At 42.5% G+C, this 22,347-nt stretch overlaps 2 protein-coding genes across 13 annotated transcripts in view; one reads left to right on the forward strand and one right to left on the reverse strand.

The window, feature by feature from the left end:
- Nucleotides 1–18,573, forward strand: CCDC181 (coiled-coil domain containing 181). Of its 12 annotated transcripts, XM_081122058.1 has the most exons (7): nt 82–261; nt 5,046–5,170; nt 6,482–7,405; nt 10,501–10,647; nt 12,330–12,484; nt 14,974–15,138; nt 15,895–18,573. In XM_081122058.1, exons 2-6 carry the CDS (start codon nt 5,069–5,071, stop codon nt 15,134–15,136), a joined length of 1,491 nt encoding a protein of 496 aa, XP_080978184.1. In that variant the 5' UTR covers nt 82–261; nt 5,046–5,068; the 3' UTR covers nt 15,137–15,138; nt 15,895–18,573. The 12 variants fall into 12 exon arrangements, with proteins under 12 accessions (XP_080978173.1, XP_080978183.1, XP_080978181.1 ...); XM_081122047.1 differs by lacking the exon at nt 15,895–18,573 and having other exon boundaries at nt 1–261; nt 10,369–10,647; nt 14,974–15,328; XM_081122057.1 differs by lacking the exon at nt 15,895–18,573 and having other exon boundaries at nt 38–164; nt 14,974–15,392.
- BLZF1 (basic leucine zipper nuclear factor 1) overlaps nt 17,127–22,347 on the reverse strand; it is a 19,890-nt gene continuing 14,669 nt past the window's right edge. Inside the window, exon 7 of the mRNA XM_081122062.1 lies at nt 17,127–19,643. Coding sequence (XP_080978188.1) covers nt 19,461–19,643 — 183 coding nt within the window. The 3' untranslated portion in view covers nt 17,127–19,460. The remainder of the gene's footprint in view (nt 19,644–22,347) is intronic.

Raw genomic sequence — 22,347 nt, forward strand, 5'->3', positions numbered from 1 at the left:
GGCGCCGCGGGCCCTCCGCGGGCTCAGGGGCGGGGCCTGCAGCTGCCCCTGCCGCGCCTGCCGTCTGCGCCTGCGCGCCCCGCGCCCCGCAGCGAGAGGCGCGGCCGGAGGGCGCGGAGACGCGCCGTTGCCATGGCAGCAGGTCCCGGACGCCTTGGTAGCAGGTGCTGGGGTCTCCCTCGCCTCGTGCTGGGGCTTGGAGAGGGGAGGAGAGGAGAGCGCCCGCCGCCTCTGTGACCTCAGCCGCTGCGTCTCACACAGGCAGGAGGGGCTGCGGAGGGACAGGGCAGGATGGTGCGGACCTGTTTATGGGGGAGCGAGGGAAAAGGGGAACCCTCGGGGGCAGGCGGGGAGAAAGGTGAGTGGAAGGCCAGAGGGAAGAGCCTTCCTGTTGGCGCCACGTCCTTCCGAGTCGCGGGGCCACGGCGCCTGGCAGCGCCTGGCGTGGCTCTGTGTGTCTGTCATTATTGTCACAGCCTCTCTCCCGTCCTCGGCCGCCTCCCTCGGACAGAAACTCCTCCTGAGACGTTAGCTTCCTTCCAGAAGAGGCTGAGGCCTTCGCTGAGTCGGCGGTGCCTTGGACACAAGTGAAAATGATCGCCTGGTGTTTGTCAGCTGTTATTTATCGTCATGCTTGGTGACAGATTATGGTTTTTTCTTTATTTTTCATGTTGACACCATTACAGGTGTCCCATCCCCGACCCCCCTTCCCTCTGGCCGTCACCGCACTGCTGTGTCCCTGGGCTAGGCTTAGGCTCTTTGGCTAATCCCGTCACCTTCTTTCATTCCTGGCGGTCGCAGTCCTGGCGGTCACAGCCCTGGCAGGACGCAGCAGGAAGAATGGGCCAGGTGGTCTCAGGATGTTACTATGGGTTCGATGTTGCTTAAACACTTGCTTTATCCTAAAAGGTGTTCTCTTTGACATTTTTTTTTTCAAATTTCTTAGATTGTAAGCAAGCATATGCTTAAAAGGCAATGAGATAAGGCCAGGGTCAATGAATTAGATGAAGCTGTATTTGAAAGTTCTGAATCCTTCCTGAAAGTTATCAAAATTGTGTATACTTCTGGGCTCAGGCTCAACACTAAAAAGATCTGCCGTCGCACACCCACGTGGGAGTTAGCAGACACCCAGCGGGGAGGAATTCATTTCTGTCTCTTACTACAGTTCCTTATTAAGGAGGTGGTTCTGGTACATAGATTTTTACTGAGGATAAACATGGAAATTTAAATGTGTGAAACTCACAAGAGAGAAGTGCAAGGTGATGTGTTTGGTAGGAGTATTTTTGTTGGAGCATGTTGACTGTGTACCATATGGCCGGTACCCTGGGGATGAAGATTGAAGAACTGAAGGGGATTGAATATCCTGTGACGCACTTGAGAAAGGCTTAGGGGACTTGGCAACAAAAGTTTATGATTTATGTTCTTTGTTTACTTGGGAACCAGCCATGAGCTTTTTGAAGTTATAGGAAAAAATGGCAACTAATTCAACACAACTTTTCATTTCCTTCTCAGTCCCAAGTATGGCACATAAAAGGGTTTAATAACACCTAGTATATTTAATTTGTAATGATTTCATTTTTATTTATTATGCTTATGCTGTGTTTTGGTTTTAAACTTGAGTTTTCACATGGGTGAGCTTCTTTGTAATAATAAAGCATATCTGTTAAAAGTATTCAGGCAACCATTTATTTACAAGTCCCACTATGTGTATTACAGAATTAAGGGAAAGCACTGAAGAGTTCCATAGAAGTCTTATTTTAACAGTTAGTTATGTAACATAAACATCTTAAAATAGTACATTTCAAGATCCCTGGTCTGAAAAGAAAGCTGATGATCCTAAGGCATTTGTGACTGTGAAAAATAGAATTATTTATGTATTTTGGATCACACTGAGTTTTAGTTTATTCTACATGATTCATGGTACCCTTATTTTAATTGGTAGGTAAGTAGACGTAACAGTTGGTGTGATTTAGCCTGTCTTGCAGGTAGGCAGTGGTAAATAAACTTACTCTGAAATACTGATTTCGTTTCTCCAGGTCACCTCACAGTGTTATTGCTCTCAGCCTCTGATTTACAAGTTATTGCAGCTTTACTCTGAGTTCTTTAAGAAAGCCCATTTCGTAATCTTAATTTAAAAGAAATATCTAGAAGGAATTACAGCCCAACTAATATATTCGAAATAGTTATAACTAGCCAGTTGAATAATTGACATTTCAGTGTACCTAAAACTAACTTTCTCGTGAGGGGAAACCAATATCAAGAACTAGCCAAAGGAAATATGACAAATGAGACAGATTTCACAATGTTTTTATATCTTGAACTTAGTTATTCAGACACTGATTATTTTATTTTTGTAATATATATGTATATATACTTAATTTTTTCATTTATAGTTTACATTCAATATTTTGTATTAGTTTCAGGTGTACAGCATAGTGGTTAGACAATCATATACTTTACAGAGTGATCCCCGTGACATTTCAGGTACCCAGCTGGCACCATACATAGTTATTAACTGTTATTGACAGTATTTCCTATGCTGTACGTTCTATCCCCGTGACTATTTTGTAACTACTAATCTATACTTCTTTTTCTTTTCCTTGAGTTTTTTCTCGTTTTTGCTCAATCCCTCACCCCGTCCACCCAGCTCCCCCACGCCCGCCCCCCCTCCCCCAGCTCTCAGCCTGCTCCCCAGGAGTCTGTCTCTCTTTTGCTTGTTAGATACACTTCGTCTTTGTCGCTTTGCCGTGCGTGGCACTGTGCATTTGCTTTTAAATTCTCTGGCTTTTCATGAGTTGGCAGTTATTTGTTAATTTGCATTTTATAGAAAAGGCTAAGGGTCATCTAGCTCAACTTTTTCTGAAGCTTTGATCTCCTTGAAAACATTCATGCCTGGGTCATCTTCTGGGCGCTTCAGCAGCCTTCACGTGGAGCCTCTTGAATACTGTATAGCAGCCGCCATCCTGTCCTGTTTTCTCCAGGCTGTCATTGCCAGGGGCTCGAGCTCTCCTCTGCGGCTGGTGTTAGGGCATTTTACTCTCACAACCTGCCTTCTTCCCCTTTCCTTCTCTTTTACCCCCCTCTCCTGCTTTGCTAGCCCCTGAGCGTGTCCCAGCTTGTCTTCTGTTCTTTAGATAAACTGCAATAGCACGGGAAGCGGGGTACAGGGCTTCATATGTTGTCTGTATCACCCGCAGTCCAGCCTTGGAGCTCATTCACGTTTTGCATATCTCCATTATTTTTAAACTCATTTTGAACCCAGTGTTCAATAAAACCTATTAAAATGTTTTTCACACGTAGTCACATGGCTGGTGCTGGAGCAGCCAGTGGAAATAACACACTTCCACTGTCATTTGACGGGAACAGCAGAAGGAAAACAATTTCAATCTCACTTTAGTAAAATAAGCACCAGGTCAGATGGTCTCATCAAGTGTTTGGGGAGAGTAAAGTGAAGCTAGTGGCCGAAAGTTCTTGGGTAATTTATTAATTCAGGCATAATAGCTTTCATTTTACATCTTTAAGAATGTGCCTAGGTCTCTTGAATTCTTGACACCTGTTCTTTCTACCTCCAAAAAGGGCTTGAGGGAACTCATTTTTGCTGTAGGAGTCAGAGGAGGCAGGTATAGGACAGGCTCCCAGGAGTTTAGGGCCTAAAGAGCAGATTTCTACAGTTCTTTGAAACTGGATCTAATATTCTATGTACATTTAGAGAGCATGGCTCTTGTTTTGTTTTTGTTTAAGTCAAGAGTGCGGGCAATGTGTAGATTATTGCTCCATAGTTCCACTTTGGGCTATTTTGTGACAAATCTACTTAGACCATTTTCTCTCAACCCTTTTCTTTTTGAAAAGATAATATGACATCAGGCTGCCCCTTCCTCACTCCTTCCAGATCTTTCCTTAGGACATGCTTATGCTCAGTTCCAGGCTTGGCCATGCCTGTTTGTTCTCTCTAGTGCTGTGCTGTTTGTCTGAAATAACTGATGAACTCTCAGACTCAGTGTTCAAAGCCCATCTCTGCTTCCCATGATATTTCCACAGTCCTTTATATACGCCTTTATTACACTTACATTTTTATTTATGTTTTTTCTACATTTTTAATTTATGTGTTTTGTTTATGCTTGTCTTCTCTACCAGACTGCAAGCACCTCAAGGGCATAGGTCTATTTTATAATCTTTTTAGGAATATATATAGGAATAGTAGGTGTTGAATGAATGTTCGCCAAAATTGTACATATATATGGTATGCTCACACACATATATAGACACATTATAGGCAGAGATTTACATGGTTATTTTATTTGAAAAATTATGCACAAAATATTAGTAGGCCTAGGTAGGCACTGACTTCAATTCAAAGATAACTTTAGCTTAGTTCTCTTAAAAATGACTGAACTTACATACCATTTTGCAAACATTAACTTTCACCTGACATCCCTATTTATTTTCACTATCTTCTAGTATTAGGCATCAGAGTTTGTTTTTAATGAAAAAATGCTTTATTTAGAGTTGACAACAGCCTGACTTCCGTGGAAATTAGCATTTACCATTAATAAGGATCAGTTATTACTTAGTTCAAAAGCTCTCAGATCACAAATATAGTTTTGCCATATATATAAATGACTAGGTCCATCTTTAGGAAGGATCGAGAGCTGAGGATGGGACTTGATATACTTGTGTTCATTTGAACATAAGAAGCTGAGTCATGCACCCTGACTGCTCAGACCCAGACGAGGCGTTTTGATGACGTGCAGGGAATGTGGGGAATCCTTCTCTGAGCCTCAGACAGTCGTCTTATCTGTTTCTTTTAGTCTCCTTGTAAATTCAGTTTTCAGGAATTGGGGGGAAGTGGGATGGTGGTTATGAGTAGTAAACTTAGAAAATGGCCATTGTAAGTCTCTTTTAGGGTCTACAGGTACACGTTTATCCTGACCAGCCCACGTTTTGTATGTCTGTGTGTTAATTAGCTTACCTTCAGCATTAATCTTTTTACTCCACACTACCCTGAAGCAGGTATAACATAGACCTTATCTCTTTTCATCTTACAGCATTATCCTCTAACACACGGAAAATGGATGATAATAAAGAAACTGATTCCAAAGAAACTGGAGAATATGAAGATGACTTTGAAAAGGACCTGGAGTGGTTAATTAATGACAAAGAACAAAGTGATGTAAGCATAATAGTGCTATATGTAAAGTGCCAACAGCATTCGTAATAACTACTAACAAAGTGCTTTGCAGTTCTTGAAGAGTTTCACATTATCTCATCTAAATGTCACAAAATTTCTCTTTTTTAAAATTTACGTTTATTGTTGAAAGTATTACAGATGTCCCCCTTCCCCACATTGGCACCCTCCACCCCACGCCCATCCCCCCAGGGTCTACTGCACTCTTGTCTGTGTCCATGGGTTATGCACACATGCATAAAAATCCTTTGGTTAATCTCTTCCTGCCCCACCCCTTCCCTCTGAGATTCTTCACAAAACTTCTTCAATGTGCATAGAACAAGTGACATTATCCCTATCTTATAGATGAGAAAATTGAAGCACCGAGAGTTTCAATGTTGTATCTTAAGGCATAGGGCTAATTAGAGAACACGGATTAAATTAGTACTTAATAAAGCTAAAATTATAATTTTTAAATGGTAATATAAATAAATGTAATTAATTGCATCAAAAGGAAAAAGAGGAATGCAGTTCATTTCTATTTAATATAAACTTGGGTACGATCCCGGGGCTATGCTTTTAATATAAATGAAACATAAAAACAAATCCTTGAAAAGCGTGGTCTTTCTGCTAATATCTGAAACCCTAAGTGTGAAGGAGCCCTGAGCAACCACGGGAAGAAAAGAGTGAGGGAACCCTTCGGGGGAATTGATACAGAGAAAAGTGTAAAGGGTGTGTTACTTTTGTTTCCTTTAGAAAATGTAGAGGTAAAAATGGATCTGGAATTTGGATTTGAGTCCTGCAGAAAATGGCAATAATAATCTCAAGAGATTCCAAGAACCTCAAAACAATTAGGGCTTGACCAATGGCAGTAACTTTAATGGTCATGGGGAGAAGATACTTGTCTGAAGAATACAAGTATTATTAAAAAAACATGTTTAAAAATATTATTCTGAAAATGTAAGGAGGAAAATTTTATAGAGGGCGGAATATTAAAATAATATTGTGTTATTTGTAGTTACCTTTTCATGCATTAGCATAAAAAATTTTAAATATCAGTATAACACTCAGTAACATCAAATACAAATTTAGAGTTAAAAATTTCCCAAATGCTGCTGACGCCCGATTTTCACCTAGCTCACCAGTGTGAGTTAGAATATTATGAGCAAAGTGAGCAGGAAGCACGTACAGCTTCCCGTTTCTAAAATAAGTTACATGAATCTGAAAATCCATTTCAGGTTTTTTACATATGAATAGACAAAGCATCTCAATTTTTACTGAAAAGAGAACCTCATATCGTTTTTTTTTTTTAAAAAGGTGGCTTGTGGGAATGAAGAGAACATTAGCCAAGAATCAGGAGAGAAAGAAACAAAAGCAGAACCCACAGAGCAGCTTCCCGACCCTGAGGGCGTGTCACCCAGGAGAAGCGACTTCATTTCTGTGCCAAGCAGCCAGCCTTTGGATCCCATATCAGATTCCGACAGTGACACCTCCTTCCAGGAATGCAGACTGGAAAGCCAGAAGGACCCGGAGGAAGATGAAGACGAGGAAGTAAGGAGGTACATTATGGAGAAGATTATTCAGGCCAACAAGATTCTGCGGGATCAAGAACCCGTGAGCGAGAAGAGGGAGAGGAAACTGAAGTTCAAGGACAAATTGGTGGATCTAGAAGTTCCTCCACTGGAAGACGCTGACAGCTACAAAAATTATGTTGAAAATGAAAGTAACGTGTCTGGAAAACTGTCACAGTTACGTATTTCCGATGAATCTGGACAGGAAAACGTGCTCCTGTCGCTTGCCAATGGGAGCTGTGAGGAAGGCAAGGATAGGAAGATACTAGTAGAGAGAGACGGGAAGTTTGAGCTTCTGAATCTACAGGACATCGAGAGTCAGGGGTTTTTGCCCCCCATTAGCAATGTGAACAGTACAGAAAATGAACCTCAGCAGTCACCCAGATCTTCCAGCTCATCTGTCAGTGGTGTCAAGAAAGAAGAGCCTGCAGCAAAGAGTAACGGCTCGCCAGCAGAGGAGCCCCTGGCTTTCGTCCCTCAGCCCCCACCCAACCCCAAGACTCGCCCAAGCTCCGCTGCCCACTTAGAGCTGAGTAAGGGGAACGGGAAGGCCAGTCACAGGACACAGTCTGCAAATGCATCTTCAGTGACCTCGACGTACTGTCTTTCCCCGCGACAGAAGGAACTGCAGAAACGGCTAGAACAACGGAGAGAAAAGCTGAGGAGGGAGGTGAGACGAGAGCCCACGTGGGCACTAGGTTGAAAGGAGGATGTTTTCTTGTTTTACAGGTGCCGTAGCAATCGAAATGTTCTTCGAAGTATTGGATGTAGCTGCAGGCTTGTTTTGTTTGTCTATCGGTAGATTAAGTGGTTGAGTGTTAAGAATGTGTATCGATGGGATGAATACCACGACTACTTTGGTCCTTTGGTGTAAGGCTCACAAAGCACAGTAATGAATGACCTGTGTTAGAGCTAGAGTCTGTCTCGGTGGGGACTTCATCTGACCCTTTCATTTTAAAGGTGAGGCTCAGAGAAGTTAGGTGACTGCTGAAAGTAACCTGGGTGAGCTAGGTGAAAATCAGGCATCAGATGGAAAAGTGAAGGCAAAATGTGTTGGGGTTTAGGAGGCAACAGGTAAAATTGGATTATAATTCTATGGTGTGTGTGTGTGTATTTCATGCTTACTATTCCTTGAGTTCAGGGATTTCAGTTTCAGATTAAGAATAGAACCTAGTAACATTAGTGAAATGTCTCTATAATGCCTATGGAATCCCAAATTATTATTTGGGGGTTTTGTGGGGTTTTTCCCCTTAAAATAAAAGTATTTTATAATTGAAAACTCAAGGTACCAAAACTGCTGAATTTTCTCTAAATGACTTAAATCAGTGCCCCAATTCTTTGTTTTGCTGGATAGCTAATGGTATCAAGCTGAACCATACAAAATAATGCAACTATAAATACCAAACCTCAGCAGAATTACGGGTTACTGGAATTTTACAGTTTGAGAAAAGCTTACAGGTCATGTGACAGGTAAGAAAACAATCATGTAGAAAATTTAAATAACTTTACCAAAGTCATTCAACTCATTTGCAGCAAAGTTGGAGTCAAAAATCCCAGTTTCTTGGCATTCTTTGAGAAACATTATATCTTCCATTTATGTAGGAAATTATCAGTGGACTCTCTGGAATTTATCAGGAACTCACATGAGCAGAAAAGGTGAATAATGAAGTTAACAAGGACGTGTGAGCTAGAGCACACTCAGGCAGGAATCTGAAAGGATGTGTACTTAACATTTTTACTTGCTCAGCCACTAAAATCTAAACTCTTAACAGTCTGACTCTGTTTAGTTGGTTCAGATATAGAACAATACTTAAAAGGCTCTGTTAACTCAACTTGATGACAGTACAACATAATTTGTTGAGAATACCTGAACCATTTGCTGTATGCACACATCCATGCATATATGTGTGCATATATTTCTATAAAAGTTATATAGGTGGTTTTCTACAGTTTCACTAATGAATGAACGGGAACTTGCCTGGTGTGACTGGCAGATAGTTTCCTTTTCATTTTGACCCTCTTTTCTAAGTGTCACACACCTGTTTTGGGAGCCAGTTTCCTTGTGTCAAAGATCCTCATAACTAAATTTCCCTTTGCTCATGTACTTGCTGAAGGCATGGTCTTTACGTGTTTAAGGCTTTTAAAATAGTTTTTAGCCCTGGCTGGTGTGTTCAGTGGTTAGAGTGTCCGCCTGTGCACTGAAGGGTCTTGGATTTGATTCCCGGTCAAGGGCATGTACCTGAGTTGCAGGTTTGCTCCCCCCGCCCCCATCAGGGGGGTGGGGCATGTGCCAGAGGCAGCCGGTAGATGTGTCTCTCATTGAGGTTTCTCTCTCCCCCTCCTTCTTTCCCTCCCTGCCACTGAACAAGCAATGGAAAAAATATCCTCTGGTGAGGATCAACAAAAAATATATCTATTTTTTAGTTGGTTTCATGGGAACGTGTTGGTTTTTTATGCCCAACAAAGTATTTGCTGGGCTTGGCTGCTGTCCTCTGTCTCTGTCCTAAGGGAGTCCTTTCACTGTTCTCTGTGGCAACTGTTATCTGTGCTGTGGCTGATGTCTTCTGTGTGCTACGTCTAATGGTTCCTTATGGAACGATAATCATCTTACCATACTGTCTGTGTTCACACAAGGCACCCAAAGTCCTTTTTCCTTCCCCGTAAAAAGGAACTTACAAATAAATGTAAAATTTAATTTTTAATAAATTCACATTTTATATCATGTAAACTTAAAAAGTAGATAGGCATTTTAAGATATTTTATGCTGTTAAGGGGATAGCATTTTCCCTTTCCTTCCTATATTTTGTTCAATGAAAAGGAATTAGAAGGACTGCTCTGTTGTCAAAATGTGAGGAAAGAACTCTGAATTCCATTATTTGAAGAAAATTTAAGCGCGTACTGTATGATTCAGTTCATTTAAGTGCTAACAGTTTAGTATTGGAAGAGACATGAGAGCTTGTGAATACAACCCCATTTTAGAGATGACGGTGCTGAGTCAAGTGGCAGCGCGACTGTCGCTCGGTTCCAGCTCAGCGCTGTTTCCCCAGCGCCACGGGGCGCGGCCCCGTCCCTGCTGTGTCTCTGACGCGGCTGGTTCAGGGCACTCCCTTCCAGTTTGTCACTCCCTTCTAGAGCAGTTGCCGGATAATTCACATTAAAAAATTCATTTTGTTTTTGCAGTTAACTAATTGTCTAAACATTTCTTTCTGCTAGCAGAACTGTAATTTAGGAATATACGCTAGTTGAAAATATTTTTAAACATAATAATAAAAAAAAGCCCAGCACATCTAAAGCTACAGCTAATGCCTGTCGCCGTCGCCCAGCTTCGGAAGTCGCCGAGATGCTGGCCTGTTTGCTCCGTCTGCTTTCCCAGCCCAGCATTTTGAAGGCAGCTCGTGCGCGTGCTTGTAAATACGTCGCGGGGACGCCGGCATGTTCCTTTGCGACCTCAGTGCCGTGTGTTACAATGAACTAATGTGACGACGGGGTGGGAACGCCCGGGGCGCCTCCGGAGCCAGTGCGCTCGCGCAGGTCGGCCCCCAGGCGAGCAGCAGCGGCGGGGCCCCGGGCTCGGGCGGCGGGCTGCACCCCGACAGTGCAGGTTACCCACGAAGCCTTCACTTTCTCCCCAAGCAAATGAGACGCCCTGTTTTTCGAAGTCAAGTTTCGGGGGCAGGGAATTCTAACCAGACCTCAAGCGCCGCCCTCGCCCCTGAGAAGCCCCCGCCTCGCGGCCCTTCCCCGACCGCCCGTGCTCTCCGCCAGGAGGAGCAGCGCCGAGCCGAGGAGGAGCGCGCGCGGCAGCGCGAGAACGAGGCCGTGTTCCGCGCCTGGCTGCAGAGGAAGCGCGGGCAGGTGGCCGAGACCCGGCGCGTGCAGCGGGCCAAGCAGATCGAGGACCTGGGCGGCAGGGTGAGTGAGGCCCCCGGGGGGCGGGGAACCGGGGGCAGGGGCCGAGACCCGGCGGTGCAGCGGGCCAAGCAGATCGAGGACCTGGGCGGCAGGGTGAGTGAGGCCCCCGGGGACGGGCCCCGCGGGGACAGCGCTGCGGCGGCTCCGGGGGCGTCTGGCTCCGGCCACGGGGGGTGGGGAGGGGACGCAGCAAAGGTGCGCCCGCGGAGCCTCAAGCGCCCAGAGGGGAAGCTGCCAGTTCCTGTAACTGATGTTCAGGTGGGACAGGCCGCGCGCACAGCGCCCCCTCCCTGCGCTGGGAGCGTGTGGTCAATGTTTTTATCTTTACCAGTATGAGAGGTGGGAGATACTGTTGGATCGCACTGTTGTTTTCAGTGAGACTGAACGCCATCTGTGGGCTGTTCAGATATTCTTTTCATAGGAAAATTCTCTGTCAACTTTTCTGTTAGGAATATTGGTTCTTTCTTTTTCACGTATGGTAACTCTTCGTGCATTATGAAAACTGCTTCTCGGAGAAATCCTCTGCATTACTTTTTTCTTTTCGTTTTTTATTTCCTTGTTTTGTAATGCAGAAATGTTTAATTTTTATAGGGTTGGATTTATAAAACTATAAAAAAATCCTGAAAAATATTGAAGCAATCATTTAAAGCCTGATATAAACCCCTACATTCAATCTATGAGAAAATTTTGTTAATTGCATCTTCAAGTTATATCTCGAGTCCCACCACCCTCATCTGACTGCTGCAGAAGCCTGAGAACTGCCCTCCCTTCCCCACCTGCCCCCATCCTTTCCCGCACAGCATCTGGAGCAGCCTTCTGAAGCGCAGGATGCTTGGGTGACGCTCGCTTAGGGACCTCCAAGGCTTCTCATCTCCAAGTAAAGTCCAAGTTCCTACTGCCACTTACAAGGTTGCACACTATCGATGCCTGTTATTTCTGACTTCACCTCCGTCCACTCCCAGCCCCTTTGCTACAGCTTCACTTAGGCTCCTTTGCTAGTTATTGAATGTTCAAGACGCAGCCCTTTCTCAGACCCTTAGCTCTGCTGCCAGAGCTAAAACCACTCCGTCCAGATGTCTCATAACCCGCTCCCTCACCTCTGTCTCCCCCTCTGGTACCCACCTATCTGTTTTCTGTAACTGAGACATTGTCTTTGTTTTGTTTTGTTTGTTCATTTGTTTGTTTTTATTCCACATAAAAATGAGTGTAATCACGGTTTCTGTCCTCTCCCACCTGACTTATTTCTCTCAGCCTAATGCCCTCGAGATGTATCCATGCTGTTGCAAATGGCAGTATTTCATCTTTTTTTATGGCCGAGTAGTATGCCATTGTACATAATCCCACACCTTTATCCATTCATCCATCAGTGGGCACCTAGGTGGTTTCCCTGTCTTGGCTATTGTGAGTAACGCTGCAGGAACATACGGTGTTATGTTCAGCAAGACTTTTGAAGGAAGCCAGATGGCAGTGAACTCAATCTTGAATTTCCTGACAGCTCGGTAATCAGTTTTGCTGATTCAAGGGTGATATATTTGGTTTGGATACAGGGAGTACAGGTCATGAGGTTGGCATTACTATGAAAAATTGATGATCGGGACATATTCTTGTAGGGTCCTATAGGCAGGGCCTCGGAAAGTAGTTGTGGTTTATTTAAATTAAACAAAGCTTGTGTTCCTAACTAGCAGGAAAACAGAGATCCACAACAAGCTTTTCGACTATGGCTTAAAAAGAAGCATGAAGAGCAGCTGAAGGAAAGAAAGACAGAAGAACTGCGAAAGCAGGAGGAGTGCTTGTTCTTTCTTCAAGGGACAGAAGGCCGGGACAGGGCCTTTAAGCAGTAAGTAAAAGGCGAAGCACGCCCCTCCACGTTCTAGAAAGTCAGAGAATCAGTGAAGCGTGGGGAAAACCCCCAAACATTTGATCTTTGGCACTGCATACCTATTCAATTTTAAATCCACACTTTAGCAAATGTGTGAGAAAATTCTTTAACTCCACACTTTGCACAGTATTGATACCATTCTTTCAAGATAGTTTTTAATACTAAAATTGTTTCTATGGCACCAGTGTGATAGCCTTTGATAGCCTACCATTCATTCATTCGTTTGTTGGTTTACTCATTCATTCATTCCTTTGCTGGTTCACTCATTCATTCATTCGTTTGTTTGCTGGTTCACTCACTCACTCATTTGTTTGTTGATTTGTTCATTTCTTAGAGAAATGGGCCAAGGATTGGTTACAGCTTCTCCTACATAGTCCTCAGAAAAACGAAACAAAGAGTTGCATTTACCTAGAACTATTTTTCTGTAAAGAAAGGCAGTCAGGCTGAGGAGGAAGATCTACATAGACCAAATGAAAGATTTGTGCAAATATTTTGGTGGTTTAAGGCAATCCTGGTCTCTTTTCAGTTATCTGGGTGAGACCACGCATTACCTGGCTACTTCTGAAGAAACACACCTGGTTTTATAATTTTGCCAGCAAGCCCATGGGAGTCCTGTTGTTTGAAGCTCCTTTCATTTGTTTTTTGGTTTTTTTTTCCTGCTATATTTCTCTTGTTCCCTCCCTCCCTCCCTCCCTCCCTCCCTCCCTCCCTCCCTCCCTCCCTCCCTCCCTCCCTCCCTCCCTCCCTTTTTTTAAAGTATATAACCCTCTACTATAGAAGCAGTAAATGTGCACTGTGGAATGGAGGGAAAAGCCACTTTTCATCACTCAGAAACCACTACTGTTAGCACCTTACTGTGCATCTTCTAGATGTGTCTCTGTGTTTATAATTTAAAAATAGAAATTGAGGTCATACTTATAAACTGTCTCATAATCGGCTTATTTTCATTAATGATCTCATCTATATCCAGCCCTTAACCATTTTTTTTCCAGTTGGCTCCCCAGATGGCTACAGTTAATTTGCTCAAACTAGTATCCAATTCAGGACCACACTACATTGGGTTATGATGTTTCTTAAGTTTCTTTTTCTAATATAATTATTTAGTTGTTTAGGTTTATTTCTTTAAAAAAAATTATATATATAATTACATATATTTGTGTATGTGTATGTCTATATATATATATATATATATATATATATATATAGACACACACACATATTTGTAACCCCCAACCCCCCATACAGTTATATACCAGATATACAGTTATTTTACCTAAGCAAGATTTATAGACTTACATTTGTTAGAATGTAGACTCTGCCTTTTTTGATGTTGTGTGTGCTTGGGCTTATTTTTCCATTTTAAGGAAAATCTGTGTTATGCACAGACAAGCAAGAGCTCTGTAGTTTCCCTATCAAGGAAAGCAAGGCAGCCCTGACGCCTGCTGGTTCTCAGCCTGGCTGAGTCATGTCTTAGCAGCTAGCTGCAAAAATAAATTATTTGGAATCTATCACATACTTATTTGCTTAGGAAACCATATATATATATATATATATATATATATATATATATATATATATATTTTTTTTTTTTTTTAATTTTTATTTTTGTTTAAGGTATTACAGATGTCCCTTTTTCTCCCCAATGACCCGTTCCCCCGCCCCCCACCCCGTTCCTTCCCCCTCCCCAGTCACTCTCCCCACCATTGTCCGTGTCCTTGGGTTGTGCACATATGCATATAAATTCTTTGGTTACTCTCTTCCCCCTCCACGCCCTCGCCCCCCTCCATCCCTCTGACATTTCGTCAGTCTCAATTATGCTTCCATGTCATTGAATCTAATCTGCTCATCAGTTTATTAAGTTCTTTAGATTCCACGTATAAGCGAGATCATGTGATATTTTTCTTTCGCTGCCTGGCTTATTTCACTTAGCATAATATTCTCCAGGTCCATCCATACTGTCCCAAAGGGTATGAGATTCTTCTTTACAGCTGCGCAGTATTCCATGGTGTGAATGTCCTACAGCTTTTTATCCACTCATCTACTGATGGGCATTTGGGCTGTTTCCAGATCTTAGCTATTGTAAACTGTGCTGCTATGAACATCGGGGTACATATATCCTTTCTGATGAATGAGGAAACCTTATTTTTAAAAAAGGATAGGACCTATATCACATATAAAATAGTGTTTATTACAAAAAAATTAATGTTGGCAATTTCATTATAAGACAAACTTAGTTTCAAACATTCGATACCAAATGTAACTATGCTTTCTTGTGTGAGCCTAGGATGTAAGCCTGAAAATTTTCTGTTAATACTTTAATTTATGTTGAGACTACAGCATTTCAATGTAAAGAAATTCAACTTCTTTTCATTGCCTGTAGCAGTAACTTGATAGCATGAAGGGTATATTCAGGCTGATACCAGATCTGACCATATCTGTTTCTACAGGTGGCTCAGAAAGAAACGGATAGAAAAACTAGTGGAGCAGGAAGCTGTCAAGGAAAGAAGCAGGCAGCTCCGACTGGAAGCGAAGCGTTCTAGACAGTTACAGAGCCAACTATGTAACATGTACGAAGCCAAATCCTTTCGTTTTACTGACCAGCACAACTGAAGGTATCTATTAAATACTTCATTTTGAAGCCACTATCCTCAGAATTTTGATGTTATTTTTTTATGGCTGTGTGCTTTGGTTAGTCTTTAAATTATGGACATGGTATGTATCTTTGTGGTGATGTTGACAGTGATTTATCTTTTTTTTTTTTTTTTACATTAGGACAAAATAAATTTCTTCTCTTGGTGTGGGAATGTGTTATACCACCTCTTAGTCCATGCAATAGATTAAACAATGAATACATTCTGCATTCTTCATTCCCTTACTTCTAAATTATTTTAACATTTCTAGCAGGAAAGAACCACAAGAAAGGCACAGATTTCTATTCTTATCTCCTATTATCATGAAAAAATTGCAATAGGACATTTTATAAGGCAGGAGGAGTGAGCACTTAAACAATCCCGGCTCAAGGCCTTATACAAAGTTCTTTTTTTATCAACTTTAAATTTGCATAGCTGTGGCAAGCTAAGCAGTTTTTTAAAGCCTGCGTCTTTAAAAAACAAAAAACAATTATGCATAATACTATTTTAGGTATGTTGCAGAATTAGCCAGCTTAGTTCCTTATGTGCCTGGTATTGTAAAGGCTTCACATAAATAATTTGAAGTAATGCTTATAACAGTCATATCAGCCTTGTTTTGCCCATGAGGAGATTTGAGGCGAGCAGTTTGCTCACAGACTCTGATGCGTATAATTGCGAAATCCTTTCGCTTAGTTGTAAGGTTTGTATACTTTGGAAGACATCTGTGGAATATTTAAGACAGGAATCGGCCGTGTGGAGGAACAGTGCCTGTGATGTGTGGGAGAGCTCCCAGGACGCAGGGGCGGAGGTAAACGTCCGCGGTGATGGAGTGGAGGTCCCGTAGGGCCATGGGAGCGCCCAAGGGCAAGGCTCTGACCAGCCGGCTGCTTGTATCTTGAACTGGAAGCCCAAGGTAACTGCTTAATCCCGTCTCAACGCCTATAGCTCCTTTCGCATCCAGTGAAGCAAAAGATGCTGTGGTTCCCGCTCTCCCTGTCCGCTGATGTGCTCTGCCCACCGGGTGATCTCGCTCAGCCTGGTAACTGCCCGGCCAGGTGGCAGGAGTTGGCTGGTGTTCCCCCTGTACTCGCGATACTGGTCTGCGGTACTTACTCTTCTGGTGGTGTCTTCGTGTGGCTTTGGTATCAGAGTCACGCTGGCCTCATTGAGGGAGGTGGGAAGTGCTCCCTGTTCCTTCCTCTTTTGTTTATTTGGAAAAGGATGAGAATTGGTATTAATTCTTGTTTTCAGAGTTGGTAGAATTCACTAGTGCAGCTTTCTGGCCCTGGACTTTTGTGAGGAGGTTCTTTTTGAATAGACCGCATTTTTAAAGCAGTTTTAGGTTCACAGCAAAATTGAGCAGAAAGTGCAGAGTTCCCACATGTCCCCCACCAGCATCCCTCCCCAGAGCGGTGCATTTGTTACGATCAGTGAACTGGCTCCTGCTCTTCACCCAGCGTCCATCGCACTCAGCGTTGGGGGGTTTTGATGCCGATTTAATCCATCGTTATGGGTTTGCTCGTATTTTGTTTCTTTCCGAGTCAGATTTGGTCATTTTTGTTCCTCGGACTTCACCAATTTTCTCTTGGTCATTTCTGTGCGATTGCCCCTTTTGTTTACAGGAGGTTGGGAACACTGTCCCCCTCACTTCCAACCTATTTGTATCCTCTCTTCTTACTTAGTCTGGCGACAGGTTTGCCAGCTTTGTGGACCTTTCCCAAGAGCCTGCTTTCGGCTCCCTGGACCTGGACCCTCTCGTTTTCCTGCTCGCTGTGTATTCCTGCTCTAATTCCGGTCCGTTCCCCCTGCGGGCTCTGGGTTGGCTGCCCTTTTCTCTGGTTCCTTACGGTGTAATGTTAGGTTGTTGATTTCTCCCTTTTTCTTTTATTGTTTAGTACAATTGTTATCTTTGTTGTTATCACTGACACTTAAACCAACCCTTGCATAAGTGTGCTGCCAGTCTGAGATTACAAGAGGGCCCAAATTTTTTTATTGTGGTAAAATGTATATGATATAAAATTCACCATTTTTTAAAATGTACAATTCAGTGGCATTAAAGTACATTTATATTATTGTACAACCATCACTATTTTCCATCTCCATAATTTTTCATCCCAAATGGAACTCTGTACCTACTAAACAAGAACTCCCCATCCTGCTTTCCCCTGAGCCCTGCTAAAACACTATTCCCCCTTCCACCTCTGATTTGACTATTTCAGGTACCTCATATAAGTGGAATCATACACACTATTTGCCCTTTTGTTTCTGACTTGTTTCACTTAGTGTAATGTCTTAAAGATTCACCTATGCCCTAGCATCTATCAGATTTATTCCTTTGTAAGACTGACTATTCCCTGCATATGTACCACAGCTGGCCTATGCATTCATCCATCAGGGGACACCTGTTCCTTCCACCTTTTGGCCATTGTGGGTAAGGCCGTTGTGAACACTGGGATACAAATACCTATTTGACTCCTTGCTTTCAACTCTTTTGGGTACCTACCTAGGAGTGGAATTGCTGGGTCATGTGATAATTATATTTACTTTTTTGAGGAACTGACATACTGTCTTCAGTAGTGTCTGCACCATTTCACGTTCCCACACCCTTACCTCAGTATTTTGCTTATTTGGTAATAGCCATCCCAGTGGGTGTGAAGTGCCCAATTTGCATTTCCCTAAGGACTGGTGATATTGAGCATTTTTTGATGTTCTTATTGCACATTAGTATAGTTTTTGAGAAATGCCTATTTATGTCCTTTGCCCATTTTAAAAACTGGGTTGTGTTTTGGTTATTGAGGTGTAGTTCTTTATTTATTCTGACGCTGGACCTGTATTGGATATATGGTTTACAAATATTTTCTCTCATTCTGTGGGTAGCCTTTTTTTCCTGTTGATAGTGTCCTCTGATGTATGAAAGTTTTTAATTTTGATGAAGTTCAATTTATCTTTTTTATTTGTTTTTGTTGCCTGTGCTTCTGGTGTCTTATCTGAGAAATCACTGCCAAACCCACAACATGAAGCTTCTCCTCTGTTTTCTTCTAAGTTTTATACTAAGTAAAGCTAAAGGAAAGGCTGAAGAATGAGCGTAAATACTATGAGATAGATGAAGACTTGAATTGAAATACATCATTCTGGGCAAAAAATACAATACTGAATAAAGAAGATAGAGAAATTTATTGCCACATCAAATTATAAATATAACTCAGATGAATCAGACCAAAAAAAAAATCATTAGGTTGACATTAAAATATATTGTACTTTGACCAGATTTTTGAGGATTTCTCTATTGACAGGCACTTCTGTAACTAATTAGTATAATTTGGTATAAACATTTTATGGATGTTGTTAAAGACCTATAAAAGGGTATTTTGTGATTGTCCATCATAAATAAACAATAGATATTACATAATATAACTTAATTGATGGATTGCATGTTTGAGTTTGTACAGTATTCTAGAAAGATCCTACTTTCTCCACCATATTTTTAAATATGAAATTGGAAATTTTTGTTGCTTTGCCCAAATGAACTCAATAGTTAGAATCTATTTTATATATGCCAAGTGGCATCCACTCAAAATATGGAATCCCCTGCACAAAAGCAACCTGAGAACACGTTTTGCTGAAGCACATGTTCATGGGGCTGTAAAATATTTCTAATTTTCCTAATATATAGTACTTATTTTTAAAAGATTTGTCCCTTCACCTATAGTACTTCCTAAGCCCCTTTGTAGCCCCCTCCTCAAAATTCACCTACAATAGAAAAAACACTCCTTTCCCCAACCCCTCTGCCAATTACCCCTCTAGAGTAGGGGTCAGAAAACTGTAAAGGGCAGGTAGTAAATATATTAGGCTTTGCAGCCCCATTTCATCTACACAGCTCTACTGTGTACTACAAGAGCCCACCGCAGACAACAGTAAGTGAATGGGCTTGGCAGCCCATGATTAGTTTGCCAATCACTGATTTCGGGTAACAAATTAAATCTCATATAAATATATAGCAAGATAAACAATAACTTGGGGCCTAAACGAAGGTACATAATGTTTTCCCTTTTGGATCCTTTAGGAAAAGCATTGTGATGTCTGGAAAGCATTCTCTACTTTAGGTATATTTGCAGTTTCCTTCTTTTCTTACCCTGAGACATTTTTTGAGAAAGGGTAATCTGGAGTCTAGTACATGACACATCTTTGGGAACATACATGATTTAAATAGAAAGTGAGATTACTTCTACATTATAGGCACCCAGCTCCGAATAATAATGACTCCTGGTAGCAGCAAGGGCCTGCAGCATGCCTCCACGCTCTAGTTAAAGGGCAATAAGCTCCCCCTGGCACCTGTTGCAGCAATTGAAAGTTATATTTTCATATCTAGTATAGGGATGAAATCGCCCAATATTTTTCTTTGTAGCAAGTAAAGTGGTTGGTGAAGACTCAGAAAATAGATTATCAGGTGAGCTTTCTGTGCAGGTAGCTGGGTCCATGCGAAGAACCTAAGGAAAATAAGCAGTAATGTCAGGTGTATGCAGATTTTATTGAGGTATAACTACCTATAAAGCTCCATTTCATTAGTATGTAACTACCATAAAAATAACATCTGAATACGGAACTTGATTGATGAGAGAACTTATCCCTTTTCTCAGAAGGTTCTAAATTTAACAATGAAGTCCAGTTATTACATCACCTAGTTTACCTATTTCTTTAAAATGAAGAAATGAATATTCTCTTATGGATACTGGTGAAAATATAGAAGATAAGGTTACATCAATTCTACCTTATGTGACGTCTGTTTTGATCCTTAATAAAAAGTACCCACCTCCTTCCTTCTTCAGTTTTTCATGTAGCTGCTTGAAATCAGGATTCTACCTGGATGCCTCTATTGAAATCCTACTTCAAAGGTTTTGATCATTACTTAAAAGAATCAAAGACTTTTCATTTCTTACTAATTTACATGCAGTATTTCATGCTCACGTCATGTTCTTGTTTCTTGAGTTTCATGGACACCACGCTCCTTAACTCTTCTGCTCTGACTCTCCTAATTCTGCTTCGCTTACTGAGACCCACCACAGGAGGAACTTTGGGTTGAAAAACGTCAAGCGAGAGCAAGGATAACATGATAACGCTGGCTTGTGGTCCCTGCCTCTCACGTTCACCTTCTCCCGACTATCACCAAGTGACGAGGGTGGGTTATGGAGAGGAGGCGGCAGTGCAATCGGAAAGGAACTGGGAAAAGCCCTGGTTCCCTGAGCCAAGGGAAGGGAGTGCCTCAGGAAAGAAGGAGCAGGCAGCTCTACCAGACGCTATGGGCGGCAACCACAGTGGCAGTGACACAACTTCCAACAAAGAGAATAGAGAAGGGGAATGAAAGGATGAAGGCGAGGAGTTTAGTTTTAGGTGCTGATTCATTTAGTAAACAGCTCGGTACCTACTATGTGCCAAGGATTCTACCAGACCTTGAAGACATATCAGACAGAGCCCCTGACCTTAGAAAGCTTACAGTTTGGGGAATCAAACAACGGCAATTTTACATGGTCAAGAGCTATAATAAATATACACAAAATGCAATGGAAGCCTGGAGGAAGGAACATCTAGGTTTGCCAGTGGGATTCAGGGAGGGCTGATTCTTCAAGGTACAGAGGTGCTGGAAGGACGGTCGAGACAGAAGGAATAGTATGGACAGGCGGGTGAGAGACAATGGCCTATCTGTGGAATAGAAAGTGGTCAACTGGAATGTCAATTGTGTGTATTTGTGAGGGGGGTACACCTGGGAAATGACCCTTGAGGAGGGAAAATGGAGTAAAGATTATGAAAATCCTTCTACACGAATTCAGTAAGGGAGCCTGGGAGCTGTCTGAGCAGGAGTACCAGGACGAATGCACTGACATTTTTTGGCGGGGGGGTTGGCATTTTTGAAATAACTCTGGCAAGTGAAAAGCAGGCAGGGATATTGGTAAGGAGGCTATTGCAACAGTCCAGGTTGGAGGTCAGTGGCTGGACTTGGGAGAGAGAACAAATTAGAGAGAACTAACAGGATTTTTAAAACCAACAGGACTGAGAAATTATACTATGCTGGAATCTACTGTGGGCTTCACATGCCTTACTTTATGGAACCCTCAGAGCACCCCTACATAGTAGGTATAGGTCACTAGGGTGGGGGGCAGTGGAGAGGAAGCAGCTGGGTTTCCGTCTCCTCCTCCTTGGAAGGGGTAGGACACGAATACAAAAGCAAGGAGAACAGAGGCGGTTCTATTTTTAGCTGTTTTTGGAACAAACAAATGGAGATATCTCCCTGGATATGTCTTCTGAGCTCAAAAAGAGTCTCAGTTAAAGTCATAAGCAGAAAGCTATGGGAAAAGGGTTGTCCCCAGAGAATAGGGAATGTCTGTCATGGGAAGAAAAGCTCAGGAGCGGGCCCAGGGAGAGGATGCCTCTGCCCCACAGCCTGAGAAAGAAGGGTCCCAGACGTCACATGGGGGCCAAGAAAGAGTAGTCACAGAAGTGACATGTAGTAAACTATGACAACACAGTCATTAAACATTCATGGCCTTTGTAAGGGGACTCTGAGAATAGTGGAGCTGGAAGTCTACTAGGATAAGCAGAAAGGAGGAATTGAGGAGTGGACGGTATGTAAGCAACGAGTACAGTCAGCTTGTCTAAGACTCTTGATTGTGAAGGGAAGGTGATAAGGCCATCTGCAGAGAACTTAGTGCAGAGGGAAGATTCTTCTTTTTAGATGATGGACACCTGGGTATGTTTGTAAGCCAGAAACAGAGCCAGCAGAGAGAAGGGGTAACTGTTGGGGGGAGGCCTGCTGAGCTTGGAGGGGAGCTGAGCTCTAAAGAGGAGGGGACACCTTTTCCAGAAAGGTATGTATGGAAGGCTGGTTGCCATACAGACAGGCATCTAGATATCAAGTGGGACCTTGATGAAGCTTTCTGCCTCTGCCCTCTTTTTCTTCTGTATGTAAGGAACCAAAGTCACCTGCTGATGAGTTTGGTGGGTACAGAAACAAAGAAGACAGACAATTGAACTGACATAGGACTGCAGTCTTCTGGGTACCCAGGAGAAGGTAAGAGACAAAGGGACTTTGCAAGCTACGGAAAGAAAAAAGCCAGCACAGTGAGCTGATGAAATGAAGAAAAAAATGTAGGGATCATAGGGGGAAAATTATGATGCAATTAAGAAATGGGTTCATCA

The sequence above is a fragment of the Miniopterus schreibersii genome (genome assembly GCF_964146895.1).
Source record: "Miniopterus schreibersii genome assembly, chromosome: 19".
NCBI classification, from domain to species: Eukaryota; Metazoa; Chordata; class Mammalia; order Chiroptera; family Miniopteridae; genus Miniopterus; species Miniopterus schreibersii.

Bases quoted from the DNA above. Each gene is read 5' to 3' on its own strand.
- CCDC181 (XM_081122047.1), top strand. From the start codon at position 5,069: ATGGATGATAATAAAGAAACTGATTCCAAAGAAACTGGAGAATATGAA. The intron at 10,648-12,329 runs GTGAGTGAGGCC...GTTCCTAACTAG, and splicing joins TCGAGGACCTGGGCGGCAGG to CAGGAAAACAGAGATCCACA. The intron at 12,485-14,973 runs GTAAGTAAAAGG...CTGTTTCTACAG, and splicing joins CGGGACAGGGCCTTTAAGCA to GTGGCTCAGAAAGAAACGGA.